General features: G+C 40.4%; 1 protein-coding gene and 1 long non-coding RNA gene across 6 annotated transcripts in view; one reads left to right on the top strand and one right to left on the bottom strand.

Annotated features, from left to right (window-relative positions):
* Positions 1–12,424, top strand: part of ptpn13 (protein tyrosine phosphatase non-receptor type 13) — a 49,858-nt gene extending 37,434 nt beyond the window's left edge. For all 5 annotated transcript variants that reach the window (XM_080304168.1, XM_080304167.1, XM_026173533.2 and 2 more), the window contains 23 exons: positions 91–176; positions 284–458; positions 2,391–2,605; positions 2,707–2,805; positions 2,889–3,259; positions 3,358–3,517; positions 3,627–3,782; positions 5,227–5,398; positions 5,549–5,759; positions 5,920–6,005; positions 6,217–6,278; positions 6,510–6,665; positions 6,921–7,086; positions 7,183–7,239; positions 7,337–7,440; positions 7,555–7,610; positions 7,704–7,801; positions 7,892–8,040; positions 8,128–8,218; positions 9,788–10,125; positions 10,520–10,735; positions 10,819–10,881; positions 10,985–12,424. In XM_080304168.1, coding sequence (XP_080160294.1) covers positions 91–176; positions 284–458; positions 2,391–2,605; positions 2,707–2,805; positions 2,889–3,259; positions 3,358–3,517; positions 3,627–3,782; positions 5,227–5,398; positions 5,549–5,759; positions 5,920–6,005; positions 6,217–6,278; positions 6,510–6,665; positions 6,921–7,086; positions 7,183–7,239; positions 7,337–7,440; positions 7,555–7,610; positions 7,704–7,801; positions 7,892–8,040; positions 8,128–8,218; positions 9,788–10,125; positions 10,520–10,735; positions 10,819–10,881; positions 10,985–11,062 — 3,365 coding nt within the window. In that variant the 3' untranslated portion in view covers positions 11,063–12,424. The remainder of the gene's footprint in view (positions 1–90; positions 177–283; positions 459–2,390; positions 2,606–2,706; positions 2,806–2,888; positions 3,260–3,357; positions 3,518–3,626; positions 3,783–5,226; positions 5,399–5,548; positions 5,760–5,919; positions 6,006–6,216; positions 6,279–6,509; positions 6,666–6,920; positions 7,087–7,182; positions 7,240–7,336; positions 7,441–7,554; positions 7,611–7,703; positions 7,802–7,891; positions 8,041–8,127; positions 8,219–9,787; positions 10,126–10,519; positions 10,736–10,818; positions 10,882–10,984) is intronic.
* Positions 12,425–16,987: 4,563 nt separating this feature from the next.
* On the bottom strand, positions 16,988–19,243 carry LOC145429992 (uncharacterized). Its single transcript, XR_013910363.1, has 2 exons — positions 18,927–19,243; positions 16,988–17,705 (listed from the first exon to the last, which is right to left on the bottom strand). It is a non-coding gene; the product is annotated as an uncharacterized LOC145429992 (long non-coding RNA).
* Positions 19,244–19,297: the final 54 nt, after the last annotated feature.

Here is a 19,297-nt window from a genome sequence, read left to right as displayed (position 1 = left end):
TAACAAATATGTAGCACAAAGGAAAAAATGAAATTGGATGAAATTTAGACTCTTTCGTCTTTGGGCAATACCTGTCTGTCTGCGGCTTAGGTGATCGTGTGGTGGCTGTCAATGGAAAGAGCCTGGAGGGGGCCACTCATCAGCAAGCGGTAGAGGCTCTCAGAGACACCGGACAGGTGAGGGGATGACAGTTCCCATGAGCCACCATGTGAGCAGTATCTTTAAATTATGTTGCTGCCTAGCTGGCATCTTAACACTTAGTTTTACTTCCTGCGTGGCTCAGACAGTGCACTTGTTGCTGGAGAGGGGTCACGTACCTGCAAACAGCATCCACGCTCCCCTCACACCTAAGAACACTCCACCATCTGCCAGCACTGGCTACGACAGAAGTCCGACCAAGAACAAGGAGCAGACACTCGAAGCCAAAGAAAAACCAGAGTACAGCTTCATCACACAAGGTAAAGGATGTGGTGTGGTTTATTTTGGGATTGGAGATCCATTTTAACGCACCCTGTAATGCTTTTTCCTGTTTTCTGTGGTCTAATTTCAGTGGTCTAATTATCATTGAAAATGCACAGCAAAGTGCAGGTTGAGGGATTATCCTTTGACCTCTTTCGTAGCACTGCAACAAAGCTAGGTTCAGACATTTAATATTCATTAGGTGCCTTTTTTTTTTTTCTGTGCAATTCAGTGAATTTCACGTGTTAAATGCATAAAGACTCTTTTACCCAGGCTCTCAGGGCACACCATGCTATTATTTTAATTTTAAGGTTTTTTTGTTTTTTTTTAAAATAGCCACTTATCTTTTCAACAGGCAGTTGCAGAGAGACAGATAACCACTTACTATGGCACCAAAAAGGGACTTTAGAATAACCTGACAGGCAGGTCTTTTGGCAGGTTCATACCTTCTTGCTCCAAGGCAACACATGCCCCACTCCGCTGCCCAGCTCTTTGATGTATTAACTTACCTGCATAACTAATCTAACTGCACCATCAAGTAAGTTAGGTTAGTTGGTTAATGTTCCACCCTCTCCTAGTTTAGTTATTGTAAAACGACTGTAGTTTCTATAATGCGGTTTTTCTGGGGGGTTTTTACCCTCACCTAGCACACGAATTACTTTTATACTGCAACCTGCAGCCACTTTTTAAAGCCCAGATAGATGCTTAAGAGGCGTTTTACAGTATTTTGTCCAAGGATGCTTCCACATACGGACGCAGTAGATCAAGCCACTGATCTTAGGAATAGTAGACAACCTCCTCTAACTCTTTTGCAACCATAAGCAATACGACTTTGCTTTTCTGCAGGTGAGAATGTAAGGGTCCATCCAGCAGATGTAATGGAAATGAATAGTAATTCCTGTACTACTGGAGACTGTTTGCAAATGATTTAAAAAGAAAAAAAAGAGTAGTTTCAGACTTCTAAAGTAAATTTCTACATTATTGAACATATGTGATTTGACATTTACTTTATAGTTACTCTGAATAACAAATTATATTGTCTTCTTTTGCCAACAGCCATCTTGAGTTTTAAAAAGGCTAACAGACTTTTTAAGATATATGCACCATTTCTTTTTGATACTTGTGTCCACCTGTAAACAATCAAATTTGGTCATACAATGTATTTTTTTTTTTTTTTCGCAGTGTTACACCAAGACTTACATCAAGATCAAATGAGCATGTGTGTACAACCCATCGTTTGCACACTGCTGTTGTATTAGAGCTGAGTAGATGGGCAGAATCTACATAAATTGCTCTTCTGCAACAAGAGCTGGACTATCCTTTAGTTTTGTGCTCTCCCTAACTGGTTATAAATACAAGTTGGGAATGCACTTTTTGTTTTGTGTATCAGGCGTGTCCTGAAGTTGTATGTTTTTAGTCAGGTTCCTAATATACAATATACTAAATGTTTTACCAAATCAGACTATAAAATCCAGTTTTGAGCCCCCCACACCCCCAAAAGAACATCCTTTCCTTATATTTATTTGCATGTAATTTTAAGAGGTTGGGTACACCGTCTACAGGTTGTTAGTGTATTATATGGCTGTTATTATAATAAGCTATAATTCATTCTGGTTTTATATTTTATCTTATTCTGTGTGACCATTCATCTCCTCATGTCAGATTCTCCAAAAGCCTAGAAACTTTTAAAACTGCTCTTAAAACTCACCTCTTTTCATTGGCTTTTAGAAAGGTTTAATTTATTTGTTTATTTATTTTTTATTTGATCAGCGAGGTGTTTTACGAAATTGTGTTCTATTGTATTTTTATCTGTATGTACAGCACTTTGGTCAGCCTTGGTTGTTTTTAAATGTGCTCTATAAATAAACTTGACTTGACTTGACTTGACCATCTATGGCAATAACTGCAAATTCATGTGTTCTGTTTCACAGATAATATGTTTGAGGTGTGCCTGCTGAAAAACACATCAGGGCTGGGTTTCAGTTTTAGCCGAGAGGAGAACATCCCCAACGAACCCCCTGGCTCCAGCATGGTGAGGGTTAAAAAACTGTTTCCTGGCCAGCCAGCCGCAGAAAGCGGTCGTATCAAAGTTGGTGATGTCATCTTGCGTGTCAATCAAACCCCACTCAAAGGACTCTCGCAACATGTATGTAATACACTTTGTCTCAGTTCCCATTCAAGAATCACATCAAAGTTATTTGATGTCATAATGTGTTTGAAATTGTGGTTCCTTTACATTTTGTGTAGGAGGTGATATCCGCTCTGAGAGGAACTGGTCAAGAGGTGACTTTGCTTCTCTGTAGACCTGAGCATGGCATTCTTCCTGAGATGGACACTGCAGCTTTGGTGAGTCACTTAATATTTTCCTCATCACTGAGAGTCTTTCAAGCATTAGTTGAAAACTTAAATTGAACCAAATTTCTTCCTAGACGCCTAAGCCATCGCCTAGAAAGACACCAGGGACATTTGGAGAGCCCAGCTTGAACTTAGAAAGGCTCACGTCTGCTCCAGGGAGTAAGAAACAGGGCCCTGTGGAAGACGCCCTGGAGAGGCTGCTACACAGAACCCCTGGCCGACGCAACAGCTACAGCGACAGCACCGATGGGGATGAGGAGGTGGAAGAAGCTTTCAGCGCAGGCTCTGTGGAGAACAGCAGGCAGAACTGGGAGCGGAGTGTTTACCAGACCTCCGGTAGCAACCCGGGACTGGGACGCTACGACAGCAGTGGTCATCTGGATGACATGCACTCAGCTTTTTATTCCTCAAATCTATCAATGACAAGATCAGACCTCAGCAACCGGTAATTCATCTAATGTTAAATACTCGATTAGCATTATCAGTTATAAATGTGATTATTAGTGTTTTTGCTAAATTTTGGCTTTGTGGATGTTTGGTCAGGGGACTTTCATCCCCAGTGGGAACTGATCTGGAGTCATCCACTTTTCCGAAGGTGTCCTCCCTGTCTTCCCCAAGCCCAGATCCCCTGCCTCCTCCACTACCTCTGCCCTTGAACCTCACTGCACCTGGCAATGGACAGGATGGAGATGAATTCGTCCCAGTAAGAACTGAGGAAGGGAATCATAATCTAATCATTTTAGGGTTTCCACTAAAATGTGGATCAAGATGTTATTCCTGTTACTGAGGTTATGTGTTTTTGTTGTTGCTAGGAAGTAGAGCTACAGGTCTCTTTGGTGAAGTCAGAAAAGGGCAGCCTTGGCTTCACCCTCACTGAAGGCAATGATCATGGATGTTACATCCATGACATCATCCAGGATCCAGCCAAAGGAGATGGAAGGCTCAGGCCCGGGGACCGAATGATCACGGTATAAATTCCCATTATTCACTATGTGCCAAGGTGTGAAAAGCGTGTGGATTATCATTATCAGCAGAGGTTTCAGGTGAAATCATTGTGAGACCTTGCCTCACCCTATTGTGTGACGTATTGAGATCAGCTGACGCAAGATGTAAGAGGGCGTTAACACACCTGGGAAGGGATTTCAAAACTGGATTATAGATGGCAGACAGCTGGTGTCGCAGGCCACCCCCTCTGTTCAAGGATGGTCATTCACATGGACATAGTTTGCAAGAGGAGTGAAAAAAGCCATCTATCTGCCTTTTCTGTCTAAAATGTGTACATTAGCATCATTGAAAGATTGACCTTTTTTCTTTTAGATGCAGAGTCTTGTCCTGTTGAGGTGGCTCTTCTGTCTTGTGCCATGTGTTTATGAGGTGGCTGTTTGGTTTTCCTGTTGTTTAGTATGTGTTTGGGAGTTTTGTCCTTGGCATGAGCCAGTTTTTGTCTGAGTGTGTGGCTGGGTTTTCGTGCTCGAAGATAATTTTCCTGAGCTTCTCTGACAAACCTGCTACATAAGGGATTGTCCGTTTGTCCTTCTGTTTCTCCCTAGTTGGTGACCTTCTTTACTGTGCATCTTTGCTGATTTGATGAAAGCCCAGTTGGGATAACCGCATGTTTTAAGAGTTTTCTCTACATGTGTGCGTTCCTTTCTTTTCCATCTGGCTTAGAAGGAATGTATTCTGCCCGGTGTTGCAGAGTCCTGTGTACTCCAAGTTTGTGTTCCAGAGGGTTGTGGGAGTCAAAAAGCAGGTACTTGTCTCTGTGTGGGGGCTAAACTTTAATGTTGAGGTTTCCATTCTCCTCAATGTGCACAGCATGGCCCAGAAATGGCAAACTGTTATCCTTTGTCTCCCCTGGTGACTTTGTTTCCACTGAGTTGATGTGAACAGCCTGCACCATGTATCAGTACCAGTGGCTAGGTGCTGTCCCTTTGAAAGAGCCAAGAACTTTACTTTCTACTAGCTCCATGTAAAGATTGGCTACATTGGAAGACACTGGGTAGGCCATGGCACATCCATGTTTTTGTCTGCAGAAACCCTTGTTGTATTTAAATGTATTTAAATTATGTGGTGCTAAGGCAGAGGTCTAATAGTGTGCAAATCTGATCGGGGTAAAACTAGTTCTGTTTTCTAAGAAGCTGTCTTGCTGTAGTTGATTTTCTGACAGTCTCCACTGCCTCAGTTGTAGGTATGCAACTAAAGAGTGAAACTACATCAATGGACACTATGGAAACTTAAAGAAGTCCAGTTGCTTTTCTTTCCAAGCTCCTTCGATTATTATGACCTGGATGACTGAGAACCTACACAGACATATAGAGGCGGTTATCAAGTACAAACTGGAAACAGTCTGGCTCTCTGTTCCTTTGTGTTTCCCAAACCATTATACATTGAATGAATGTTTTTTGTCTACAGGTGAATAACACTGATGTGAGCGATATGGGCCACACCGAGGTGGTCAATCTTGTGCGTGCTGCCCCTCGGGTGGTTGACTTGGTGGTAGGAAGGGTCTTGGAGGTTCCTAAACCCACCATAGAAGCTCATCTGCTGCCTGACATTTACTTCAAGATGAACCAAGAACCACTGGGTAAGAAACGACCTTGATTAAGAAAAGAAAATATCACTGGTGTGTCTCACATTAAGCCACTAATGTCTTGAAAATCTTCCCAAAGGTTGCATCAGAAATTAGTTCTTAAGAATCAAATCTTAATATTTTTATTCTTTATTCATTCCCCAGGTTTGGTACTGGATGGTGGTAGTGACAGTTTGTACGGGATCTTATATGTGAAAGATATTCTTCCGGGTTCATTAGCCTCTAAAGAAGGAAGCTTAATGCCACTTGACCTAATCCACTACATCAATGGGGCCCCTACCCAGGACCTGACTCTCAGTGAGAGCACTAGGCTATTGGAGCACTCCCCCAGTGAACTCACGCTAAAAGCCACAAGGTAGTCTACACTAAAAAAGAATAACATCTATCCTTTGTGAATTTTTTTTTTTGGTGCTTGTTTTTATGTTTTTTGTCTTAATAGCATTGCACATTACAGAAAATACAAGATCTTAACAATAATCTCGGTAACTTTTATTTTCTTTTATTTACTCTAACAGGGATGGAAAGCCAGTTTGTCCTATGCAGAAAAGGCTTTCTTTTCTCAACAACAATGTTAGCACGACGGTTTCATCCACCATGAATGGTATGCTTTATAATCTAAAGAAATGTGACTTACAGGTGCTCTGATAAATCGATCTAAATAAGAATAGATTTACTCATATCAAGTTTCTTACTTGCCAAATATTTAAAGATGGTGTGAAAACTTTATTTTAAAAAGGGGATGATAATAAAAACTCGATAAACCAAAGTAATAATGGGATAAGCGTAACTGCAACTTTTGTTTTCTGTTTAAGGGTTCCTTAAAGGGGAAGAATTAAGAGATACAGAAGGTCTCGCAGCACTTTGTCCTTTAGAGGTGAGTTTTTTTTGTTTGTTTTTTTAATTATGTTGGTGCCTGGGGGTGAAAACATGTTCTTGTGTTGGTTATGTTTTGCCAAGCAAACAGCTATGAAATATGTCGGTGGAGTTCATCAGGTGTTATTGTTAATGGAACGCAGACAGTTACCCAACCAACAAAAAAAGTAACTTGCTGAAGTGTTGAATGACAAATCAAAGGTGACTCCACATTTGTTTGCTGAAAACGCAGGAAGAGATCATAAAGGTAGATCTGGAGAAGCCGCCGTCAGGAGGTCTGGGGTTTTCCGTAATTGGAGGGGAGAGAGGGATCTTTGTTAAATCCATCACACCAGGAGGAGTAGCAGAGTCCTCAGGCAAGCTGCAAGTAGGAGACAGGCTGCTTAAAGTGAGTGTTTTTGGACTTGGAATGTGCTTTGTTAAACAAAACACATTACATTGTGATTTACTTGTAGATTTATTTTTTTTGTTGTTGTTTTTAACATGAATCTCTTAAATTCTGTGTTGTAATAACACAGAATTTAAAATAATTTAAAAAAGCATTTTCTTTTTGTGAATATTTTGTAAATAATTGGCTACAAAGTAAAGAAAGTATTTTCTGAGACTGTATACAGCCCTGACTGACTGGCTCTCCGTCTTGTAGGTGAATGAAGAGCTAATGACAGGTGTGTCCCATACCAAAGCTGTCACCACCATCCGTAAAACTAAAGGCCTGGTGCATCTTATTGTATCCAGACCACCAGACCAGAACCCAAACACATACCTGGCCTCTCTACCCATCAACTCCGACAAGTGCAATGGAAATACTGGTAAAATCATGCACTTGTATTTTTTAAACTTTTGTCTCATGAGTGTATTTTTCTTTCTGAATATTTTCTAAAGCAACCTGCTTGTGTTTATTTCAGGTCTGAGTGGCGACAGTAGCATGAAGACTAAGCTGTGTCCTGTCATACCACCTATAGGTATAGCACACACAGGCTGCAGAATGAACTGGAAAGTTATAAATGTGTAAAAAAAAAAACAACAAAACAACATAAACTACATTCCCATATTTCACAGATTATGATGATGAACTAGGAGAGAGGAGAGAGACCGAGCAGGGCACAGAGCTTTCGGAGGACACGGACGGCGATGGCTCTTCTTTACCAGAAGATTCTCCTGAGGTACAAATCAAACTCGCCATTTGAGAAACCACAGAAACAACCGTCTGCTTTTTCTGATGTTGTTTTGTTTGTGTCATTTGATTTTTGTTTGTTTGTTTGTTTTTTTTACTGCAGAACTCCCGAAAGGTGAGATGGAATGAGGAAAGTGTTGACAATCCACACAATGAAAAGTACGATTTTACTTTTTAGATGTGCACTCATCAGATTTAAGGTTGTACATCATTTATATTAAGACCTCTTGGCTGTTTGTGTTGAACCAACAGCTACCTGCAGATGAGTGCTGGGCAGCCAGACGATGATGAAATCACGTGGGGAAGCGATGAACTGCCAATTGAAAACATGAACTCAAAGTCAAAAGATGGTAGGAGTCAGTGTCTCAGACAATACATGTAAATAATTGTCATAAGTTACTTACAAAACTTTTAATTCCCTCGTTTATGTCTTCGCACAGACGGGCCAATCATCACAGAGGACGAGCTGACCTCTTTGCCCCTTGTCAGAGTGGTCCCTGAAGGCCAGTACACGGAACAAAAGCTCAACAGTGTGGTTCGCATGATGAGGGGACTTTTGGAACAGAAAGTGCCTCTACAGGAGTTTGAAGTATGACTCTTTGAATTTCATTGCCAAAGAATAAATCACAATAGTTTTCATTAGATTTTTCTGAATATCCATTTTCCGTTCTGGCAGAATCTTCAGAATCTCCAGCCGCTGGACGACTGTTTGATCGGTCAGACGAAGGAGAACAAGAAGAAGAATCGCTATAAGAATATTGTCCCCTGTAAGAAAAACTAGCAGTTCCCTATGTGATTACTATTAATAACATGGACTATGAACTGTATATGAACGATGGTTGTAGCCACTGTGACATCACCCACTGGTTTGTAGACTACTGTTGTGAAATGTCAGCTTGAGCATTTTAGCGGTTCCTGTCTTGGTCCATGTGTGACAAACGAAGTGTGGATCTGAAAGCAAAGTCCCTGTCAGAGTAATTGGAATCAGATAATGATACTAACCCAACATATAGTATTGAATTTCAAATATATTGTCACATTACAATAGCATATATTGCAATATTGCAACCCTTTCACAAACCTTCTTCAACGTCACCCTTGACTTCACTGTAGAGAAGTGTCGCACACTTGGCTTCCTATTTTTTTTTTAACATGCAGTTCCCTATTCATTTTTTTTCTCAGTGTTGTGTGGATGCAGATATTTTCACATAAAATAGGTGATTTCTTGACTTCCTCTAAATTGGAACCTAGATTTGTCAAACTAAGTGTGCCCAGTGTTGGTTGGTTTTTCGGTTGAGCTGATTACCTCGCTATTCTCAGCAGGCTTTGGCAGTTTGTGACATGAGCCCTTATACTCGTATTATCTCCAGAGTATTTTACTTTGATCTGGACCTCATTTTAAATATTCCATCCTTTTTTTTTGTTTTGTTTTTTTTAGGAAATTCCAAAATAGGTCCATATTCAGATATAGACAGCACTTTCCTGATTTCTTTCTTTGATACCTCCTTTATAGTTTTACCAACTTCGTCCCGCATGCTGAATGCTATTTTGGATTGAAAAAGTAATTGATTTATTATACTAGTACTAAAGAGTTATAATTTTATTGACATTTTATATAATAAGATCCTAATATTTGGTGTCCCTATATCGATACAAGTGGAGGAGTTTAAGTATCTCGGGGTCTTGTTCAGAGTGATGGGAGAAGGAAGCAGGAGATCGACAGACGGATTGCTCTACTCTGAGCCGCTGCTCCTCCACATCGAAAGGAGCCAGTTGAGGTGGTTTGGGCATCTGACAACGATGCCCCCTGGGCATGTCCCACCGGGAGGATGGCCCGGGCAGACCCAGGACACACTAGAGAGATTATATCTCTCGGCTGGTTTAGGAACGTCTTGGTGTTCCCCCAGATAAACTGGAGGAGGTGGCTGGGGAGAGGGAGGTCTGGGCTTCTCTGCTTGGGCTGCTGCCCCTGCGACCCAGCCCCAGATAAGCGGAAGAAAATATATTATTATGATACTATGCTTTATCAGTTCCCTCTTCCCCACACCTAGACACTCCACACTTTTAAGATGTAGAGACTTGTCATATGCAAAGTAGTCCCATCTTAAAATAAACTTTCTCTATTAAATAAGACTGACAACTGAAACCACAAAGTTGTCCATAAAATGTTTACTGTCCCCTCATGCTCCAACCACAGCACTTGTGTCTCTTCTCATGGTCTGAGGCTACATCCTCTTTTATTACAGTACATCTACTGTACTTTAATGGCTTTTTTTAGTACTTTTTTCTCTGAATTCAAATTTTAATCCTGAAACTTTTCATGACGTCTCTTCTAGTTGACACAACTCGTGTTGTCCTCGGCAAAGACGGAGGCTACATCAACGCCAACTTCATTAATATGTCGGTGAAGGACGAGAACTTCATGTACATTGCCTGTCAAGGACCCTTACCCACTACTCTGGGGGACTTCTGGCAGATGGTGTGGGAGCAGAAGTCCAATGTGATTGCAATGATGACCCAGGAGGTTGAGGGGGGGAAAGTCAAATGTCAGCGGTACTGGCCAGACACGCCGAGGACGGCAGAGATGGTGGATGACAGATTACAGATAACACTTATCAAAGACCAGCACCTGGACAACTTCGTCATCCGTGTCATCGAGGTCAAAGATGTCCAGGTAAATATGTATCATGTATATCGGTGTATAGATCGATTGTGCAGATAATTTAAGACGGGGATGTCAAACTTTACATCGCAGTTTAGTTTGTAGGTTTATTTTAGTTAAAATGTTTTTTCACATCAAGTTAAATTTTTTAGTTTTATTAATATCAGACTATTACTGTGGTGTAATATGAATGCTAATTAGGGGTGATGGGTCTTATGTTTTACAGCTTTCGCTATTGATAAAGTCCAAAATCTACACACTCTTAATTTTCCAAAGCAGACCAGTGGGCCGGATTGGACTCTTTGCTGGACTGTTTCTCACCCTCTGGCCTTATGTTTGACATCCCTAATTTAAGATGTTTCTACTTGAATTGTCCACATTGACATATGAGTTTCCTTCTTTCCAGACTAATGAAAACCAGATTGTTACTCATCTAAACTACACTGGATGGCCCGACCATGGGACACCTTCACAACCTGAGCAGCTGCTCACGTTCATATCCTACATGCGGCACGTTCATCAGTCGGGGCCTATAATCACACACTGCAGTGCAGGCATTGGTCGTTCAGGGACCCTCATCTGCATTGATGTGGTTCTGGGTCTCATCAGTAAAGATGCAGATGTCAGTATTTTTCATCTTATAAATTTAATAATAACTTTTTTCAGTATCACTTCTAATCTCCTTTTTTCTTTTTCTTTTGGTAGTTTGATATTTCAGACGTTGTCAGGAACATGAGGCTTCAGAGACAAGGAATGGTTCAAACAGAGGTGACTTGGTTTTAAGCTTAGTAGCATTTACACATCTTAGTAGCTCCCAAGCTTTCCCTCACATTTCCCTCTCTTTTTTTTTTTTTTTCTTTTCCTTTTTCAGGAGCAGTATATTTTCTGCTATCAAGTGATCCTCTATGTCCTCCGATGCCTTCAAGCAGAAGAAAACATCTCAGGATAGTAGAAACCCTGAATCGCTGTCATGTGGAGGCTGGATGACTCTTTGATGAAAGCAAAATAAAAAATGAGAATTGCCAAATTACACTACAAGTTTTGTTTTTCTTTTGTTTTTTATTGCCTTAATCTATTTGATAGCTCAAGAGTAAATCCTTTAGAAGAAGTATATTTTTTACCTGTCCGCCCTCCCCTCCCCCTCTGGCTGCTATTTCCTTTTAGTGCATCTATAAGAACTGCTGATTGTCATTGTAATTATCACGCACGAGAGTACATTGATGTGGGCGGGGGGGTGTTCAGATTTTTGGATACCCTAAAATAATTATAATATGATCAGCGATTTTCTATTTTATGTGGAACAATATTATGTACTTTGAAGCCTATTTTGATGCTGGAACATGCCTTGACAGAATACTATGTCAGTATTTGCTATGTAAATCTATTATACAGTAAACTGCTCACTTCCTGAGGCAAATGATGAAATTAAAAGTGTACATATTCATCTCCTGAAAAATTAAACTGGATACGTTTTAAATAACATGTAGAGGAATATTTCTTTTTTGGGGGTAAAAAAATGAAATATTTTACTTTGCCTTTTTTTTGTCTTTTTTTTTTTTTTTTTTAAAGTACATAAATCATTTTAGCATACTTTTGAGAATATTTGTCAGCCTAAATGTGTGCATTTTGTTCTGTCTATAAAAAGATGCCATCACATACTAAACATCACCCGTAGAAGCATTAACCTAACGTGACTTTTCCTTATTTGCTTATTAATAAACACCACTGGAGGGAGAGATTACAGCTTGTATAACTGTGGGTTACTAGAACGACTACATCTGCGCTCCACACAGTTCCTGCACAATTACGGAATAATAAGGATCTTGATGTTGAATCTCTATGGAGGCTATTGACTTTTCAAGAGATAATTAAAGCTGTAGTTTGAGATCAGAGAGCAGACCTCTTTAAACTGTGATTCCAAAATCAACCGTATAAGTAAGTCAACAGTTCAGTGGTCTTCAACAGAGATTACACATTCGAGCCCTTACATTGTGTTAACTGTCTGATGACTCCATTGCAATGTTTGTCTTACAGGTTCTCATGTAATGTATGCCCATACTCTTTATGTAGTGATTCATCTAAAATGCCCTGATTTAATCTACTTGCCTACATCCAGCTCAAGCAGGAGGTATTGGAGCAGAGATGGCTTGTCTTTTACCAGTTTTTAACCACCGTGTGGTGCCAAAATTCAGTGTTTTATAATTGTAAAACAATTCTGGAAATATTGCTATGTGTTCAAACATATTCATGATTGTTTTAAATGGCTGTTTAGTTACCCAGATATGCAAAATAAAGCTTATATTGCCCAATACATACTGGACAGCATTTTTATGGTTGCCTCAAGGCTGGTTTTTCTTATAGGCATACTGTTAAAATGTTTCATTGGCACATGTAATTCTGTAAAAGAGAGGCTTCCCATTGTGTTGTTGACCCAGGGCAATTATCCAAAAGTGTCCAATAAATATTGTTTATATCTCATTGTTAATGCCGTTACTATTTCAGTCAATATTAAGTGCAGTGGTGTTATTTACCTCTCACAGATCATGGTTCAATGACGATCTAATTCTAAATTAGTCAAAACCTGACTTGATATTTAGCAAACGAGTCACTGACATTCTAGTGGGCCCTGACGCTGTCTTTATTATGTTTAATGGAGAAATTCCAGTTCCCTCATTTGGTATATAATCATCAGATTCAGAATTAATATCATTATGGCCTTCATCTTCAGACACAGCTTCATCCTCTATCACCAAAGTTGAGTTCCAGAGCTTTCGACTTTACTTCTGCTGCTCATTTTGTAAACTCTGACAGACCAGTGTGTCACATCTAGCTGCAGAGTATAATGTTGTTAGAGTCCTCTGGGTGTGAGCACACAACCCTCACCCACCTGGTATTCAAACCTTATGTTTGCAAGGAGCAGCCAGCCAGGAAGATGACCTAGAGTGGCTTGTTTCAGAGTATGAACTGAGGGAACTCCACCAATACCCAGTGTAAGAAAGATAAGGTTACTCAATTGTGAATTATGCAAATCAGAGCCAGCCTGCGCATGAGCACACTAACCAGCTGCTTTGGGAGCGGGATTATAAGCATTACAATAATACTTAGGCGTTACATTCTTTTACTTTTTTGCCCTTTTGTATATTTCAAGAACAAAACATTTAACTTGTTTTCAACATTTTATTTTCTGTAGTTTCATTGTATGTCGTTGTTGTACACAGGCGTTTACCAGAAGTTGCCCATTTGTCATAACTCACCCCATATACCATCTCAGATGCACTAGAGGTGTTTTTGTTTCTCTGTAGATCTGATGAAATGAATCAAGGACAGGCTTAATAAATGTAGGTTAAGCCATTCACACTGGCGATTATATAGCCAAATACTACATGGCAGCACATCATGGGAGTGACTGAAAGAGTGTCTGGTATTGAGAGTACTATCTTGATACCAGACGTGGGGGAATCACATGCGTAACACGAACAGAGGCATATTGGATTTGTACCCTTAAGCCCACCAGTTATCCTGGTCTTAATGAGGAGTTCTCTGTTTTTTTTGTTATTTTGTTTTTACAATTACCTTGGTCCTTTATTAGGGTCATTGTTTTTGTAGTCGAATAGGTTGACCTAGTCTTTACTAATGGTGCTATATGTTTAGCATTACTGCTGTTGTATCTATTGAACTCACATCCTGGGCCATCTGACCTCAGGAATTCGCATGATAAGGTGGGGCCAGGTTTCACAATGAACTCACCCGAAACTCTGGCTGATTGGGACCCACACCCAGTTTCACACCTTGGCTCAGGCGATTAGAGGATCATCAGGGGGTCCTTTTGTCCCTCTGTGGGGGGAAACTCCCACTAGGTTTATATCTGGGACTCTCCACCATTTGACCTTAGAACTGAAGAAGCTTCTCGGATGAGAGGTGAAACGTCTTCAAGCAACTTAAAGAAGTCCAGACGCTTTTCTTTGCAAGCTCCTTTGACAACAAGAAAACACTTTCTCTGTTTATTCTGCTGTCTCTGGTGCTCATCTGCAGAAGTGATGAGTATCTCAGCCTTCCACAGAGTTAGCCTTTTGTTCTCTTAATTTATATGATATAATTGACTTTAAGATCAGTTGTTTGATCTTTTCACTCCATCTCTCCTGTTTTATTTCTCCCTGATCTCACTTGCTACAGTGACTACAATAAAAACATCACGTTTCTGGAACAGCACATATGTGCATGCTCAATACAAATCTCACTGCCAGTAAGGACCTCGGTCACAAAGAGAAAACCTCAACATATAATATACACAATACATAAATCACAGCTGTCATAATGTGTACCAAAATTAGGGATTAATACTGTCTTCTTAGTCGTTACAACACTTTCTGTCACCTAGAGCAGTTTAATGTCTCCAGACCAGCCTTAAAGAAGTGCTCACTGATCTTTGAAAATGAATACACTGTGAGTGTGTGAACAAATGTAATTGTTCTCAAGCCCCATGGATACAATCATAGTCTAACTGTACACTGCAATGTAGTGCAAATAATCAAGCATATATACTGCAGTTAAGAAAAGAGGCAGAGAGGTCTGTGAGCAGGGACCTTTAAAAAAGCTAAATTTTCGGTTTTATCTTTTACCAGAATCACACTCTTACTTTTCTGTGTTAATGTATTTTAAGCTAATTGTACCTTCTGTACAGTTTCCTACTAATGGCAAGAAAGTGAAACTGGAATGTGCTAAAAATAGAGAATTGTCCTTTAAAGTGAATCTAAATATTTTCATTCCTCTGTCTAAAAGAAGCTTCATCTCCTCTCTCTGTTTATACCAACTCTCTTGTCTGATTGGCTTTTGGTGACTCAGATTTGAAGTTTGCCAAACAGAAAAATGAATATTATTTTCACTGAATGTTTTCTACCAGTAAATATTTTTCAAACATTTGTTTCCAGTTTCTGTCTTTCCATGTGTTGTCCCTTAATCTGAACTGGACCCAAATGAAGCAGAGTGTAATGACCTCCTATGAGCCATCCTGTCACAGTGAGTGTAAGCTTCAGCATAAAATACTGGCTCTGTGATTTACAATGTGAGCTATTCATGGTGGCCTAAAACAAACTGTGTGCGTGCTCTTGTTGTTAAGAGGAATCATCCTGCGAAGCCAGAAGTCAGTGTCACCTCTGTTTCCTTTTTGTCCAAAGTGAACAGTCGTGAAAAGATCAATTCATACAGAAGTGAAGTGCAGTGGAAGCAGCAGGATCAGTCATGGATGCACCAGTTTGTTTGCAGTCCGTTTTGTGGAACTACCAGGGAGCCTGGAGTGACTGGAGCCCCACTGGATTATCACCAGTAGGAAGAGAGAAAAAAAAAACTAACCATGTAGAACCTTTTTGTAGAATCGTTGCAAATTTTCCATCACCCACTGGATGTGATCTGAGAATATTTATACAATACTTACGCAAGAATACTGTTTGTTGACTTCAGCTCAGCATTCAGTACAGCTATTCCCTCCAAGCCGATCACCAAACTTGTGGATCTTGGAATCAGCACCTCCATCTGTAACTGGATCATGGACTTTCTGACCAACAGACCCCAGCATGTTAGGTCAGGCCATAACTGCTTTACCACCATCACACTCAACACTGGCACTCCACAGGGCTAGAGGGAAGAGGTAAAGCACCTAGCTGCTTGGTGCTGACATTAACCTGCTTCTGAGTACCAGCAAAACCAAAGAGCTCATTGAGGACTTCACGAGAGAGAAGATAAATGGCATCTAAATCTACATAAATGGCACAGCTGTTGACGGGTCTCCAGCTTCAAGTTCTTGGGGACCCACATCTCTGAGAATCTGACCTGGTCAACTAACATCTCCAGCCTAGTCAAGAGGGTCCATCAGCACCTCTTTTTCTTGAGAGCACTGAAGAAGAACCACATACTGAGTACATTACTGAGTAACTTCTACCGCTGTGCAATAGAGAGCATCCTGACCAACTGTGTCACAGTCTGGTATGGGAATTGCTCTGTTGCTGACCACAAGGCACTGCAGTGGGTGGTGAAAACCGCCCAATGCATCATAGGGACTCCACTTCCTGCCATTGCGGAGGTCCATAAGAAGATATGTCATTCTCAGGGACTCCTCTCATCCTGTCAATAAACGCTTCCAGCTTCTCCCCTCCAGAAGGTGCTACAGGACCCTTCAAACTAAAACCAGCAGGTTTAGAAACAGCTTCTTCCCCACAGCTGTCACCCTACTGAGCTCAGTCTCCTGCTGAACCTTTCCATCCACACTCACTTAACCCTTCTACACTCCTCCTCCCAGGGACCATGATCATTTCATTCTCAACATTCACTGTATGCTCACATTGGTTAATGCTATAGTTTTAGGACACTGACATAGTATAGTCTCCTTTATACTGCGTACGTACACTGTTCACTATTATAGTCTGTTCAGAGAGCTACGCTTCCACTACTGTAGATATATTCATAGTGCTCTGTAGATCTGTTTATCCACACGCTACATCTGTATATATGTAGCACATCTGTATATTTGTTCATAGTAAACCTCTATATCTGCCCCGTCTGTATAGCAATATAGAACATCTGTATGCTGTACATTTGTCTGTAGTTCAGCTGTATTGTTGGTCTCTCTGTACATAATCTGTTCATAACTATTCCACCATTTATACTACATGTATCTGTATATATCAGTACATCTGTATATTTGCTCTCTACTTAACTTACTTGTATACAGTCTTCTCTTGTTTTGCACTTACTGCTCTTGCACTTCTGATTAGATGCAAACTTTATTTCGTTACCCTGTATGTATACATGTGTAATGACAATAAAGTTGAATTCTAAATCCTATCCTAAATATTCAAATAAATCACAGCTACAGGAGAAGTTTTCAGAAGTGATTTAATTTATTTGCCAGGGCAGAGGCTGGAGCAAAGCAAAGACATTTAGTGGGGTCCAGACCTCAGACAGTCATATGCAAAAGATTTGAATTCAGACGTTAATAATTAAATGAAGGGTAAATAAGTAAAGATGGGACTGAAGCGAGGGAGAAAGAAAAAGTGATGTTAAAGTTTCTTCTCAAAGGCAGCAGCTACAGTGAGCCAGGGTAGTGTGAAATCTGAGAAGCTCAACACTGATCAATTTAGGCTCCCGAATCTAGATTCAGGCATGTGCAGTTGTGAAGAGGCCAGTAAAGAGAGCATGGAGACAGCATCAACATGACTGATAGGCATGATGAAAAGCCTGAGGGCAAGGACGAGAATGAGGGAGAAAATAAACAAAAAGCAGTTTTTCAGAGGCTGTTTGGAAGGAGCAGAGGTGTGTTTGGGAAGTTTATTCAGGTTTGTTCTGATTATGAAGCAGCAGGCTAACCGCCTGGAGCCTCCCAGCTTGGATTCAGGTGGATCCAGCGATGGAGAAGAGGAGCAGCAGTGCTTTACTATACTCCCTGCTCTCTCTTACCACAACTGCCTTTGAACTTGCCTGGCCTGGCCAGGTCTGAGTCCAGCTTTGCAACTCCAGCCACTACGATTTGCTCTGATGTCTACAGGCAGGTCAGTGGAGCCCTCTGGTGATGGATACATGCCAGTGAAACAGGAGGAGACCTGACAACAGACAGCAGGTTTAACTAGCAGGACGAAGTAGCATGTAGTACTTGAAGAAGGCATCACAGCCAGTCAGTTCTCAGGAAAATGGAACGTCACATAAATATTTCTCTTCTTTGATTTTCATCAATGTATTTCCTTTGATACATTTTCTGTCAATATTTATGCTTGATTAGAAGCTCATAGGCAGTTCCTGTCACTCTACAATAAAATAATGTAAAGGTTACCCTCTCTGCCATCCCACTAGCTGACCTAACTGCCACAAGTAAACTGTGCTAAGATACATTACATGGACTAAGGTTCTTGGCCACATACATATAGATTTACTGGCTGTAGAACTCCATGCCATGAAGCTCCCAGTGCACATTTGTTATGCTTCTGTCTGTGGCAGAGGAGGTTTGGAGCTCTGCAGAGCCTTGGTGACTTTTACTGACTATGCACCCCTACCCATTTATTATGAACAAACAGCACAACCGTTTTTGCTTTTTTTCTATAATACACATGTATATTTTAGATTCATACTTATGTGGCAGCTATTTAAAAATATTAAAATTAAGTCATTGGTCGGACCCCGTTAAGAACACACAAGCCACTGTTGGATGTCTGGGGCCTGAATCTCCTCCATACCTGCTTCAGGCCCTGAGGGGCAGGGCTATGGCTCCCCACACCTTCTAGCAGATAGTTACATGATTACAAGTGTGTTCACAGACACACACTATATCTTCCTGTCCCTCTTCCCCTTTGTTTTTCTTTCCCTTTCTTACTTTCTTTCTTTCTTTCTTTCTTTCTTTCTTTCTTTCTTTCTCTCTTTCCTATCCCCCACTCATGGCTGTCCAGTCTGTAATAACTTAAAATAAAATAAATAATAATAATAATGATAATAAAGATCAATCAAGTGGACCAATATGACAAAGCCATAATGACCCACTTGGAAAAATAAATCCATTTGGCATCTTTCTTGGCCTTCAGACTGCCAATTCTGATCGGGACAGGCAAAAAAAGAAAAGAAAAGAAGTTTGGTCCACAGCCTACAGCCCCATTTGACAACTGTTAGAATTCATATTCTGGTAAGAAATAATCAACTAAGTAAAGATAAATGAAAGTACATCATAAACCTGGAGGACCAGTTGCAGGAACCCAAAACATGGTAGGTGTGTTTTATCATGATTCATATAATACTGATGATGGATTTTTAGGCTAATAGTTACCTCTAACACTTACCTCTCATCTTTTTTTCCTTCACAAAACGGATAGATCCTCCACTTCTTTTAAGTGTCTCCCACCGCAATTCTTAGCATATTTTGGTTCCCGCAACTGGTCCATCTGGTTCTTGTCTCCCCAGAAGCACTTCCCTTGTGCTATGGAAATCTGTTTTTACCTATTTCTGTTTTCGTTTTTCTTATTTCTGTTTTCTTTTTTCCCATTTCCGTTGTATTTTGTGTGCTTTTGCAGCATTTTTCTTATTGCTGGTGTTTGCTTAAGTTGCAGTCCGTTTGGCCTCTCAGGGCCACCATATAAAACTCGTTGGAAAGCTTTCTGACTTTACTGGACACATTTCTCTTCATCATACCGTTATTTATTTATTTATTTAT

This window comes from Astatotilapia calliptera, chromosome 7, assembly GCF_964374335.1.
Source record: "Astatotilapia calliptera chromosome 7, fAstCal68.1, whole genome shotgun sequence".
NCBI classification, from domain to species: Eukaryota; Metazoa; Chordata; class Actinopteri; order Cichliformes; family Cichlidae; genus Astatotilapia; species Astatotilapia calliptera.
This window is presented reverse-complemented; position numbering and strand designations above follow the sequence as displayed.